General features: G+C 41.2%; 1 protein-coding gene and 1 pseudogene across 2 annotated transcripts in view; one reads left to right on the top strand and one right to left on the bottom strand.

Moving 5' to 3' along the window:
• Nucleotides 1–13,037, bottom strand: part of SELENOT (selenoprotein T) — a 29,939-nt gene extending 16,902 nt beyond the window's left edge. The window contains exon 1 of one of the 2 annotated variants that reach the window (XM_055247750.2): nucleotides 12,804–13,037. In XM_055247750.2, coding sequence (XP_055103725.1) covers nucleotides 12,804–12,940 — 137 coding nt within the window. In that variant the 5' untranslated portion in view covers nucleotides 12,941–13,037. The remainder of the gene's footprint in view (nucleotides 1–12,803) is intronic. The other variant, XM_063620244.1, reaches the window with a different exon arrangement.
• Nucleotides 2,034–2,654, top strand: LOC129465558 (histone deacetylase complex subunit SAP30-like; annotated as a pseudogene).
• Nucleotides 13,038–13,280: the final 243 nt, after the last annotated feature.

Raw genomic sequence — 13,280 nt, 5'->3', positions numbered from 1 at the left:
TCTTGTACAAAACCAGTAACATATCTATCTGTACCTGTAACTACTGCCAGTCTTCAAGAGCAGAAGAGCCATCTTGCAAAGATCCTCTCTCCAAAAAACCTGTGAATCAATCAAGTGGCCAACACACCATGTGTTGAGAATCTTAGGAAACCTAATGAGATGAATGCACCATCATGTTAATTAACCCGAACCTCTCAATCATCTCTGGGTCCTTTTCTCTAAAAAACAGACAAACAAACAAACAAAAAACCAAAATGTTCCCATCTTCTGCATAATTTAGTGAAGAGAATGTCCCTAAAGTATTTAACCTTTGCTGCATCAGATTTTACAATTATCTTCCTTTATTCGCTTTTGTGCAACTGCAATTTATATCACTAACACTCCACGAAACAAATCAAAAAATGTATTAAGATGTTTGTACTATGTCCACTCATATTTTTTTTTCAGAAAACTACCTTAAGACTAGTAAGTTATTACTAGGCAATGCTTTCCACATATAACAAAGAAACATGCTTTAACAGTGACTTAAAATTTTAACAAGTATGTTGTGCTATGGTTTGAATATATCCTACAAAAAGCATAGGATGAAAATAATCCTAATGCAACACCGTTGGGAGGCAGGGTCTAATGGGAGGTGAGGCTGCAAGTTCAATCACCTGCTTTCGCTTGCCCTCTCTTTGACCATCCACCATGAGCTGACTCAGCAAGAAGGCCCTCACCAAATGCCAGCACCTTGACAGTGGACTTCCCAGCCTCCAGAACTATGAGAAAGAATTTTTTCTTTATAAATTACCTTGTCTGTGACATTCTATTATAGCAACACCAAACTATGACAGTTTTTTTATGTCTAATTCTGCTCAAAAATCTATAAATCTTTCGGACTCTTTCAAGAAGATACAGTAAAAATGTGAATAATGCCAAGAACTCTAACTTAGATCTTGAAAAATAAGATAAGCTGGAGTTTGTGTGTGGGGAGGGATTCTGTCTAGAGTCACAAACAATCTTAATGAGAAATATAAAGTATCTTTTAAAAATTCTGCTTCAGAAACATGACTTTTTGGTTTTAGACAATATGTCTAATTAAAAGAATAAAAGCTAAAACAAAATGAACTTTGTGCAGAATAAAACAAAAGTGGCTTTTTAACTATGGGCAAAATAAGATGGCCAAAATAGGCTTACCAACAGTTTCAACTCTTATTTCTGTTCTGACTCACCAACAGGAGAAACAACATTAAGATTTATCAGATACCTATGTCCTTGAACAAACTAGCTAGCTAGCTATATTCTTACTAAACCCTCAGGACAATCCTGTGAAGTTCTATCATGCCCACTTTATAAATGAGCAAATAGACTCAGATAGGTGAACTTGTTTTAGTCATATAACTAATAGGTGGCTGATCCAGAATATGAATCGAAATTATGTGAGACCACCCAAATTATATGACACCAAAATCTATCCTCAAAGGATATGTCTTAACATTAGAAAGAATGACCAACGTTAAAAAATATATATATAGCCGGGCGTGGTGGCTCATATCTGTAATCCCAGCACTTTGGGAGGCCGGGGAGGGCCAATCACTTAGGGTCAGGGGTTTGATACCAGCCTGATAAACATGGCCAAACCCTGTCTCTACTAAAAATACAAAAATTAGCTGGGCGCGGTGGCCGGCGCCTGTAATACCAGCTACTCAGGAGGCTGAGGCAGGAGAATCGCTTGAGCCGGGAGGCGGAGGTTACAGTGAGCCAAGATTGCGCCACCGCGCTCCTGCCTAGGTGACAGAGTGAGATTCTGTCTCCAAAAAAAAAAAAAAAGCTGAAGACCCCATGTGACAGTGAGCTGGGTCTCCACTCCAGGAGACGCTCGACTCTGCGTCCCGGCCCTCGGCACTGTCCACTGTTTCGGCGCCAGCAGCAGCAGGCCCAGTTGGTGTTCTGCCATGCAGCTAACTTGGTGTGCAGAGTGAATTGCCGCAGACGGAGCGGCCCCGAGAGTGGGGATTTCTGTCAGCATCGGTACCCCGGAGCTCGGAGACATGAACGGCTTCACGCCTGATGTGAACCGCAGTGGGGAGGCAGCAGCTGCAGTGGCCGCTGTGGTTGCCACTGCCTCGTCCGGGAAATCGGAGCTGAGGGGCTCAGGGGCGGTCTCAACGGCTGGGCCCCCGGGGGCGGCCAGGCCGGGCTCCTGGCAACTGTGCTGCCTGCGAAGGATGGTGAGCGGTGCGGTAGGGCGGCAGGCAACGCCAGCTTCAGCAAGAGGATCCAGAAGAGCATATCCCAGAAGGTGAAGATCAAGCTGGATAAGAGCGCAGGCATCTTTACATATGTGACTATCATAAAAACTTAATTCAGAGTACTCGAAACAGAAGAAAGAGAAAAGGGAGTGATGATGATGGAGGTGATTCACCTGTTCAAGATTTGATACCCCAGAGGTTGATTTATACCAATTACAAGTAAATACACTTAGGAGATACAAAAGACACTTAAAGCCACCAACCATACCATGACTTAATAAAGCACAACTTGTTGAGATAGTTGGTTGCCACTTTAGGTCTATTCCAGTGAGTGAAAAAGACACCTTAACATATTTCATCTAATCAGTGAAGAATGACAAGAACAAATTAGATCTCAAGGTTGATAGTGGTGTTCACTAGATGTGGAATTGAGACTAAAAACCTGGATGTTAACACTGTTTACCGCTTTTTCACATGTAGAAATGTTCTTTGTGTATTTTTTCTACAAAAGATTTTCTGATTTTATTGTTTCTGACTCTAATAATTGTTGGAAACTCATGTAAAATGAGCTTTCCTAAATTAAAAACTATTTTAAATAAAGGTTATTACTATTTAAAAAAGAAAAAACAAATACACGCACACACACGACTCATGATGCAATAGTACTGTGGCAAGACCATTAAATACAGAGTCAGGAAATCAGCTCTCACTGACCAACAAGACAATGGTCAAGTCCATTAACCTTCTTTTGTCACAGTATCCACACCTGTACAATGAGGAGGATGACACCTGCAATACACAGGTAGTTCTCAGAGTACTCAAGAGATAAGGCATGTAAAAGTGACACATGTATGTAGGTAGGTTATCACCATTATTAGAAAAATGTTAACAGCATTTGGATACTTTAAATGTTAGTAAAACATTTTTTAGTCTCCTTTCCTGAAGGAGTTCACAATCTAATTTCAGAGAGACAAATACACAGCAAACCCTGGGGAACAATTATAAGGTAATGCAGAAGCAAGCCCAGAAAGCAGTGCACAAATTACAAACACAAATTAAAGAGCAAGGAGAGAAAGAACAATAATTTCACTGGTGTATCTTTCTATCACACTTCTCTTAGGTCATCAATTATGTATATTCTATCCTTTCCTTCTCTCTACCAGCAAAATTGAAAATAATGAAACATGAACCCAGTCTAATAGACTGAAATGTTAAGACTGTTTCTGGTTACTAAGATGCAAACTTGAAGAAAAATCAAACACAGTGACATCCTGAATTTGTAGTGCTGAGATAACCAAATCAAATCAACCATAAGTAGTTCTGCTTAATGACACAACTACTTGTCAAATGAATACCTTGTCAAAATGAAAAGAAAAGGGTACCTTTATACCTAATGAAAAGACTGTCTTGCTTGTGGTACAAATGCTAGGTTTCATAATGCCAAACTATAACAAAATTAGTTAAGCTACCTTCAAAAGTAAACACTGTAATGTGACAATAGAGACCAATCATAAGTAAAACAGTTGGGTTCCGTTTTCATTCACATAACTACTAGGAATCTTTGATATCATTCACTCTGTTCCTCATTTTTTTCTACCAGCCAAAATTAACCTTTTAAAACATTAAACTAATGAAATTCTCCAATGTAATGTCATTTTGGTACATAGCCCCTATCAAATGCTTACTCAAATTCTGAAATCACAAAAATTCACAAAAATAAATCCTACCAAACACTGACACTTTAACCAACAACCTAATGACAAAATCTAGGAGAAAATTGTATTAATTATAAGGTAGACAGAAAGGTCAAGATTAAGAAAAATTACCTAAACTCTGCTTCAGGAAAATTTCTATCTGAAAGCTCACAGATCTAAGGCTCATCCCAAAGGGAGAACCGAATAGCTGGTCAACTTCAGTGAAGTAAGATGCTATCCATGCTCCCATTCCCAACTCTCTATATCCTGACAGAGGACGTGTTAAAAAGAAAGAAAACACCAAGGCTGGGCAAGGGGGCTCCTGCCTGTAATCTCGAAACTTCGGAAGGCTGAGGCAGGACTGCTTGAGCCCAGGAGTTCAAGACCAGCTTTGCCAACATGGTGAAACCTCCCCTCTACAAAAAAATACAAAAATTGGCCAGGCATGTAGTGCGCGCCTGTAGTCCCAGCTACTTGGGAGGTTGAGGTGGGAGAATGACTTGAGCCTGGGCAGTCGAGGCTACAGTGAGCAATGACTGCACCACTGCACTCCAGCCTGGGTGAAGAGTGAGACCCAGTCTCAAAAAAAGAAAAAGAAAACATCAACAGAGTAAGTAGCAAGGGTGTGTCAGAGTTTCAGGGCAGCAGGAAAAAGACTAGCAGTAGCACAGAGAATTCTGGAAGTTTATAGTCCCACCTGTAGAGGCACGAAGGCCAGGCCGAAAAGTTACTGATGGCGCAGTGTATTCAAAACTTAAGTTTTACCCTCAACAACTTAAACAAAGGAACATACCTCAAAATAGTAAGAGCCATCTCTGACAAACCCATAACCAATATCATACCGAATGGGCAAAAGTTGAAAGCATTCCCCCTAAGAACTGGAACAAAACAAGGATGTCTACTCTCACCACTCCTATTCAACATAATACTAGAAGTCCTAGGCAGAAGAATCAGGCGAGAGAAAGAAATAAAAGTTATCCAAATGGGAAAAGAGGAAATCAAATATCTGTCTTTGTTGATGATTTCTTTTCTTTCTTTCTTTTTTTTTTTTTTTGAGACAGAGTCTCACTCTGTTACCCAAGCTGGACTGCAGTGGCACCATCCTGGCTCACTGCAGCCTCTGTCTCTGGGGTTCAAGCGATTCTCTTGCCTCAGCCTCCCGAATAGCTGGGATTACAGGCATGCATCACCATGCCCGGTTAATTTTTGTATTTTTATTTTTAGTACAGACAAGGTTTCACAATGTTGTCCAGGCTGGTCTCAAACTTCTGAGCTCAAGTGATCCTCCCACGTTGGTCTCCCGAAGTGTGGAGATTACAGGCGTGAGCCACCGCCACCAGTCTACTGTTGATGTATAATTCTATACCTAGAAAACCCTACAGATTCTGCCAAAAGGCTCCCAAATCAGGTAAATTACTTCAGTCAAGTTTCAGCATACGAAAATCAGAGTAGCACCAGTTGTGATGGCACACACTTTATAGTCCTAGCTACTCTAGGGATGAGGCCAGAGGATCAACTGAGCCCAGGTGTTGAGGCTGCAGTAAGCTGTGATTGTGCCACTTAACTAATTTTGTTATAGTTTGACATTATGAAACCTAGCGACTCCAGCCTGGGCAACAGAACAAGACCCTGTCTCGAAAAAAAAAAAAAAAAAAAAAAAAAAAGTAGCATTTCTATACAACAGTAACGTTCAAGTGGAAAAAACAAATAAAAAATGCAATCCCATTTATGATAACCACAAAAGACATAAAATACCTAGGAATACTTCTAATCAAGGAGATGGAAGACTCTATAAGGAGAACTACAAAACACTGCTGAAAGAAATCACAGATGACACAAACAAATGGAAAAACATTCCATGTTCATGGATTCTAAGTGTCAACATCATTAAAATGTCCAGACTGCCCAAAGGAATCTTAAAGACTCAACACAATTCTTATCAACTTACCAATATCATTTTTCATGGAATTAGAAAAAACTATTCTAAAATTCATATAGAACTAAGAAAGAGCCGAAACTGCCAAAGCAATCCTATACTACAAAGCTACAGTAACCAAAACAACATGGTACTGGTACAAAAATAGACACATAGAACAATGGAACAGAACAGAGAACCCAGAAATAAAGCCACACACCTACAACCAACAATGGAGAAAGGACCTCCTAATCAATAAATGGTGCTGGGAAAACTGGCTAATCATATGCAAAGAATGAAACTGGACCCCTACCTCTCACCATATACCAAAATCAACTCAAGATGGATTAAAGATTTAAATGTAAGACCTCAAACTATAAAAATCTTAGAAGAAAACCTAGGAAATATTCTTCTGGACACTGGCCTAGGCAAAGAATTTATGACTAAATCCTCAAAAGCAACTGTAGAACCAGAGGGCTCCAACTACACCCTTAAGTGACAAAGAAAGAAAAGATGAACATGTATACATGCTTTCACTTTTTTACTTTACACCTCTTAACAGTACAAAATAAAATAACAGAATATCAGAGGTAAACTGGAATGCAATCATCCTTGTTTTACAGGTGAACATCTTCATTTTACAAATGAGTAAACTGAGAGCTAAACAGATTAAATACTGGACCAAAGTGGCTCATATCTGTAATCCCAACACTTTGGGAGGCCTAGGTGGGCAGATCTCTTGAGGCCAGGAGTTTGAAACTGGCCTGGCCAACACGGTGAAACCCCATCTCTACAAAAAATACAAAAAGTAGCTGGGCATGGTGATGCACACCAGTAATCCCAGCTACTCAGGTGGCTGAGGCAGGACAATCGCTTGAACCTGGTAGGTGGAGGTTGCAGTGAGCCGAGATTGTGCCACTGCACCCCAGCCTAGAGGACACAGCAAGGCTCTGTTTCAAAAACAAACAAACAAAAAACAGAGAGATTAAATACTGTATCTAGTGTCATTCAGAGAAGAGGCACATACAGTAAGAATCTAGGCCTCTGAACTGCTAGTCCAGTATACAAGCAATTTCCCAGTAATTGTACTGATCAAAATTTAGGGGTTATCTTGGTATTTCTAAATAATATATTCAACTCATTGTCCAGCATTTACCTTAATGGCAAACTGTTGGGAAATTATGTTTCAATTTTCTGTAAAAGGATAAAAACCTTTAAGATCATTCAGTCATGTTTACCTATATCTAAAAGCTTTGAACTAAGTACTTAATTCATTATTAAATGGAAACAACTATTATGTGCAAGGTGCTCAATTAGATGCTGCAGCTATTTTTTTAATGGTAACACTCTACTACTGCTAATCTGCTATCTACACCAACTTCTTACTACTCCTTTATTTCATTGATACCAATAAGCATACTTTTCCATATTTAGCATCTCTAATTTTTCTTTTTTTAAAATTAGAGACAAAGTCTCACTATGTTGCCCAGGCTGGTCTTGAACTCCTGGCCACAAGTGATCCTCCCACCTCAGCCTCCTGAGTAGCTGGAATTTACAGGTGTAAGCCACTAAACCTGGCTATATGTAGCATCTCTATAAATTAAAAAAACAGTAACAAACAAAAAAAGCCACGGATTTATCTTATAATCATTAGTGTGTCCATTTAAATGGCAGTATTTTTTTCTTCTAAATGGCATACAAAATCATGGTACATCTTACAATCCATTATATATTTTAGGTTTGATGTAATAAAGTAACTGTTAATTTAAGTTTTTGAGTTTCAGTTATCATGGCTATTTTGGAGATAAAAATTTCTTTGTGGGGGTTTTCCCCTGGCTACTATGTCCTCAGTCTTCAAAAATCAGGATTCCTTCCCTCCCACCAAAAACATTCATAAAACTTGTTTATTTTAATTATCATTCCAGTGAATGGTGTAGCATCACCACAGAACTCAGGAATCATCTTTGACATCTCTCTTTGACTTCATGCCACCTCTTTTCTTCATGCCACCTCTTCATGCCACCACTATCTTTGACTTCATGCCACCTCTCTTTCCCCACAAACATACAATTCATCATTAAGAGCTGTTAAATTTACCAAATAAAGATCTCTCAAATACATCTCTTTCTATTTCTACCACCTCCTTACTTTTCCAAGTTCCATCATCTCTTGCCTGGACAACTCCAAAAGCCGCCCTAAATGGTTTCCCATCAATTCTTTGTCTCCTGGAATGTCTTTTCCAAATGGAAACCAAACGGTCTTTGTTAAGCATGGCCTGCCAGACCCTCAAGCTCTTAACAGCACCTTCTTTTAGGTCTCAGGTCAGTAGGCTTAGGCTTCTCTGGTAAAACTGTGGTCTTTCCTACTATAAGTACACTGAACGTGTTATTCCCATTGCCTGGAAAGTTCCCGCCAAATAAATCTTATCCTTCGAATCTCAGTTCAAAGTTCATTTCCTCAAGGAAACCTTCCCTGATCCCGACTTGGTATTTCAAAGTTCATTTCCTCAAGGAAACCTTCCCGGATCCCGACTAGGTATCTCATACCACCACATAATCTTTCCTCACAGCACTTAACACAAATTGAATTTTATGTGTGTGGTCAGTCCATGGATTAATGGCTGCACTGCTCTTGCCTGTGAAGTCCATGAGAGCACTGAATTGAATTCTCTGCAGGAAGCAAAGTGCCTGCACAGAGTAAGTGCTCCAATATCTGTTGAATATGCAAATATCAAGTCTACAGTAACCAATATGATCTCTGTAACTCATAATTTCTCCAATTCAGCATTTTACTACCAATCTTGATGAGTATCAACATCCAAATCAACCTTAGGTCTTTATTTTCTTGCTGTCATACTATGAAAGCCAAGGCTGAGTAGTTGTAAATTTAAATAAAAATCTGTTTTGGTAACAGTTGTTTCATTTACCTCTTAAAACTACATTTAGAGGCCGGGCGCGGTGGCTCACGCTTGTAATCCCAGCACTTTGGGAGGCCGAGGCGGGTGGATCACGAGGTCAGGAGATCGAGACCACAGTGAAACCCCGTCTCTACTAAAAATACAAAAAATTAGCCGGGCGTGGTGGCGGGCGCCTGTAGTCCCAGCTACTCCGAGAGGCTGAGGCAGGAGAATGGCGTGAACCCGGGAGGTGGAGTTTGCAGTGAGCCGAGACTGCGCCACTGCACTCCAGCCTGGGTGACAGAGCAAGACTCCGACTCAAAAAAAAAAAAAAAAAAAAAAAAAAACTACATTTAGAAGTTGGCTGTCCTAAAATTACAGCAGATTCTCAAACTAACAAAACTTTGAAAATCCTGCCATATTCTACTTATGTTTTGAAATCTCAATTTCATTTAATCTACAATTCTCAGCAATTCAGTTGTCAAATGTTCAAGTAAATATTAACTGTAAAGGGTTGTAGCCAATAATCTCTTTAAACTGCAACTAATTAAATGCTGTAGATCTGATTACATGTTAAATCGCATATATGGAGAAAGTAAAGTATGTGTGACAAACATCATGCCTAAGAGTAACTATCAATACAAATTTATAAAAATCAATAAAAGGAAAACACGAAAAGAGAATTTCAGCCGGGGGCAGTGGCTCAAACCTGTAATCCTAGCACTTTGGGACGCCAAGGTGGGTAGGTCACTTTGAGGTCAGGAGTTCAAGATCAGCCTGGCCAACAAGGTGAAACCCCGTCTCTACTAAAAATACAAAAACTAGCCAGGCGTGGTGGTGCACACCTGCAGTTCCAGCTACTCAGGAGGCTGAGGCATGAGAATCTCTTGAGTCCAGGAGGCAGAGTTTGCAGTGAGCTGAGATCACACCACTGCACTCCAGCTTGGGCGACAGAGCAACACTCTGTCTCAAAAACAATGGAATTTTAAGCTCTAATTAGAGAACTTCCTTTTTCTATGTTAAATGTTAAACGTCCAAATAAGTGGAATAAATTTTTTTCCAAGTATGAAGCCAATATAATCAAAAGTATCTAATTATATTGCTCAATCGATATAATAAACCACAGACTCAGATACACAAGTAATACTATGCCAGTCTGGTAGGCTTCTTGAGATGGTCACATCTTTAGCATGCTTAATTCCTGGCATATAGCAGGTATTACACACAGCCTGGGCAACATGGCAAGACCAGGTCTCTACAAAAAATACGAAAATTAGCCAGGCGTGGTGGTGCACGTCTGCAGTCCCCGCTACTTGGGAGGCTGTGGTGGGAGGATCATTGAGCTCAGGAAGTCAAGCCTCCGTGATCATGCCATTGCACTCCAGCCTGGGTGACACAGCGAGACTCTGCCTCAGCAAAAAAAAAAAAAAAAAAAAAGGAAGAAAGAAAGGGAAAAAAAAAACGAGAATACGAAACTGTCTTAAGGTACTCTACAAGCTTGATCTCCCAGCACTATGTTGCTATTTTGTTGACTAACAATTGCAAAAGTGGTATAATTACCAGGTGATATATTGAGGTATAGTTATTTTTGATGAAGTACTCATGATCAATATAAGGGGAAAAAGTCAGTGGAAATGAAGGTAAAATAGTTCTCTTTTGATTGTTAGCAGTGGTAATTAATGAAAAACTGCATTTTATAATACTGACTTCAAATGGAATTTTACAATTCTCATGTTTATCCTCAAATGTATTAGCTTCCTGTCCTTTCTCAAACAAACTTGCAAATTAATGTCCACAAGATTCTAGCGAAACCAGAAACCCAATATTCACTTTACCATAAACAGATTAATCTCTAGAGTTAAAAGCTAAACAAGCTAAGTTGATCTGTATTTGGTGGGTCTTATTAATAAAGTTATTTCCCATCTACAGATTAAACAAAAAATGATCTCCGGTGGATAGTGTCAGAAAAATAAAAATAATTTTAAAAATGGAAGCATTTTTGTTATATAACATGCTCAGTGTGACTGTATAAGAAAATTATTAGACTTTTGGGACAGGTCTGTACTTAAAAACAAAGAAAAAGTATCAAAAGTTCAACTGAAGTACTTACTACTTTTTTTTAAAGTTTAATTTGAAGGACTGAATGCCCTTCCCTACCTTTGTTTACACATTTTGAAAACCTTGCTATCAATAGCCTTGGTGGAATATACACCTGGTAAATTATTGTGACAAGTGTTCCAAAAAAAGCAAAAGTAAAAGGGGTATTTTGGAAAAGCAAAAATGCAACCAAGAGATAAAGTAGGATACAGAAAAATTATATAATTTGAAAACTGCAGTTTTTTAACTACTTAAATCCGTAAGTATCACAACCCTTAACAATCTTTAGGTTGGTAAAATGATTACCACCTTCTAATTTAAAAATTAAGGAAAAAAGTTAATTGTTAAACCATTCTCCCATTTGCAGTATTACATGAAAGATGATATATTCTAGGCACATAGTACACTGTACAGGGGTTTGTTTTTTTTGAGACGGAGTTTCGCTCTTGTTGCCCAGGCTGGAGTGCAATGGCCCGATCTCGGCTCACCGCAACCTCCGCTTCCCGGGTTCAAGCGATTCTCTTGCCTCGGCCTCCCAAGTAGTTGGGATTACAGGCATGCGCCACCACGCCAGGCAAATTTTTGTATTTTTAGTAGAGATGGGGTTTCTCCATGTTGGTCAGGCTGGTCTCGAACTCCCGACCTCAGGTGATCCGCCAGCCTCGGCCTCCCAAAGTGCTGGGATTACAGGCGTGAGCCAGCACGCCCAGCCTTGTTTGTTTTTAATCAGGAGAAATTGCAATGTTTTTAGTTTTCACTCAAAAAATAAAGTCTCACCATCTTATTTTCTAACTCAAACATCACCTTAAGCCGATTTTTAAAAATTATTTTAAAGATTTGCTTGGTCTTCAGTAAGTAAAAAGCTAGTTGGAGAAGTAGAAAATCTCAACCTTAATATACTAATACATGAAGTTGTTAAAAGAAGGTTTTAAATGAATGATGTCCAACACCAACATTCCAAGTCCTGATAGACTCTGATGATTTACTAATCTGGCTATCCTGGGATGGTCAGTTTATCCTGAGAAAATGTCATCTTTGGAGGTGTAAGATTCTCATTTCTATAATTTTACAATTTTGGTGTTTTTTCCCCAATCTTCAGAGCCTTTCAATCCCCACCCGCAACCCCACTTACCGTATAAAATGCATCATTGCCCTGCTTCTAACGATTAGGTTAAAAACAAAATCACTTAAAGAACACTGTCGAAAACTGCCGAGATCTGCTGAATACACAAGACAACTGAAAGGTAGAACGAGATGCCAGAGCAGGCAACTCCTGGGAGGCAGGTGAGGGAGGAATGCGAGCGAACTGTCAAGGTTTAGAAGAACAACGTGCTCCTTTTCTGACACTTTGGAAATGGCAAACAGAACCAGCATCTCCAGACCTCCCCTCCACCCCCTCCAGCTGTCAGACGCCCCATTCGCAAACTCAACAATCCCCCCAGCAAGTCCAGGAGAAAAACGGCGTCTGTCACTCCCGGATCCTCTCCAACGACCGGAATTAACCTTCATCTAGCCAGGCAGCGAAGCCGCCCGGCATTACCCCGGAAAAGAGGGCACAAAAAGTGAACTGACAAACGCTTGGCGCTCCGCCGCCGACGCGGCGCCTACTCATCCCCATCTCCGCAGGCAGCCGGGGTGGCTATGGCGTGACGCCGCCGACCGGTCCTCCGTACTAACAGGTGTTCCCCTGTCTTCGCCTTTCGGCATTTAACCTTCTCGCGCCCTCCTTCCCCATTCCCACTGTTCTAGGAGGCAAAAAACAAGTGAGCAGTTGTACCTGGAAAAGGAGGGCGGCCGGACCGCGCTAAGAAGGGCCCGCGAGAAGGCTGGCTATGGAAGGGCGCCGGCACCGTTCTACGAGGCCAGCGAAGATGCGGCCATCTAGGCCGCGAAGCCGGGGCCTCGCGTAGCCAATGGCGCCGAGTAGAGGCGCGGCGGGGTGGCCGGGGCGCAGTGCACATACTCACCAAATCTGGAACTTGAGCAGCGGCCCCGTGGCGTACTGCATCTTTAATCTCTTGCTGGGCACGCCGCCCAGATTGGCCGAGGCCTCGCTCCGGACCATCGCAGACGCCGCCACCAGGAGAAGCAGCAGAAGCCTCATCTTAAATGAGCCAGCCGCTTCCGCCGCTCTCGGACAGACTGCAGCCAGCCCAAAGCCCAGGCGCGAGCTGCTCCCCACTGCGCAGGCGCGATCAGCCAAGGTCGGGGGAGGGGAGCAGTAATGCGCCTGCGCGGCCCGGCGCCCGCGCACACTCCTAGAGTGAAGAGCCGACCTGTTTCACTGTCCTGACTCACCACCATCTTGGTAGAGTGCAAGACTCTGGAACGGCATGAGAAAGGCAGAGAGGGAGCAAAGGAGCTGGTGGGGTGTCACGGGGCCTATGTATGAGGCAGATGTGAGTTCTGCATCCAGTTGTGCAATTTATCCATTTACTTGCCTG

The sequence above is a fragment of the Symphalangus syndactylus genome, chromosome 17 (assembly GCF_028878055.3).
Source record: "Symphalangus syndactylus isolate Jambi chromosome 17, NHGRI_mSymSyn1-v2.1_pri, whole genome shotgun sequence".
NCBI classification, from domain to species: Eukaryota; Metazoa; Chordata; class Mammalia; order Primates; family Hylobatidae; genus Symphalangus; species Symphalangus syndactylus.
Note: the sequence above shows the minus strand (reverse complement) of the source record. Positions and strands in the feature narration are given on the sequence as shown.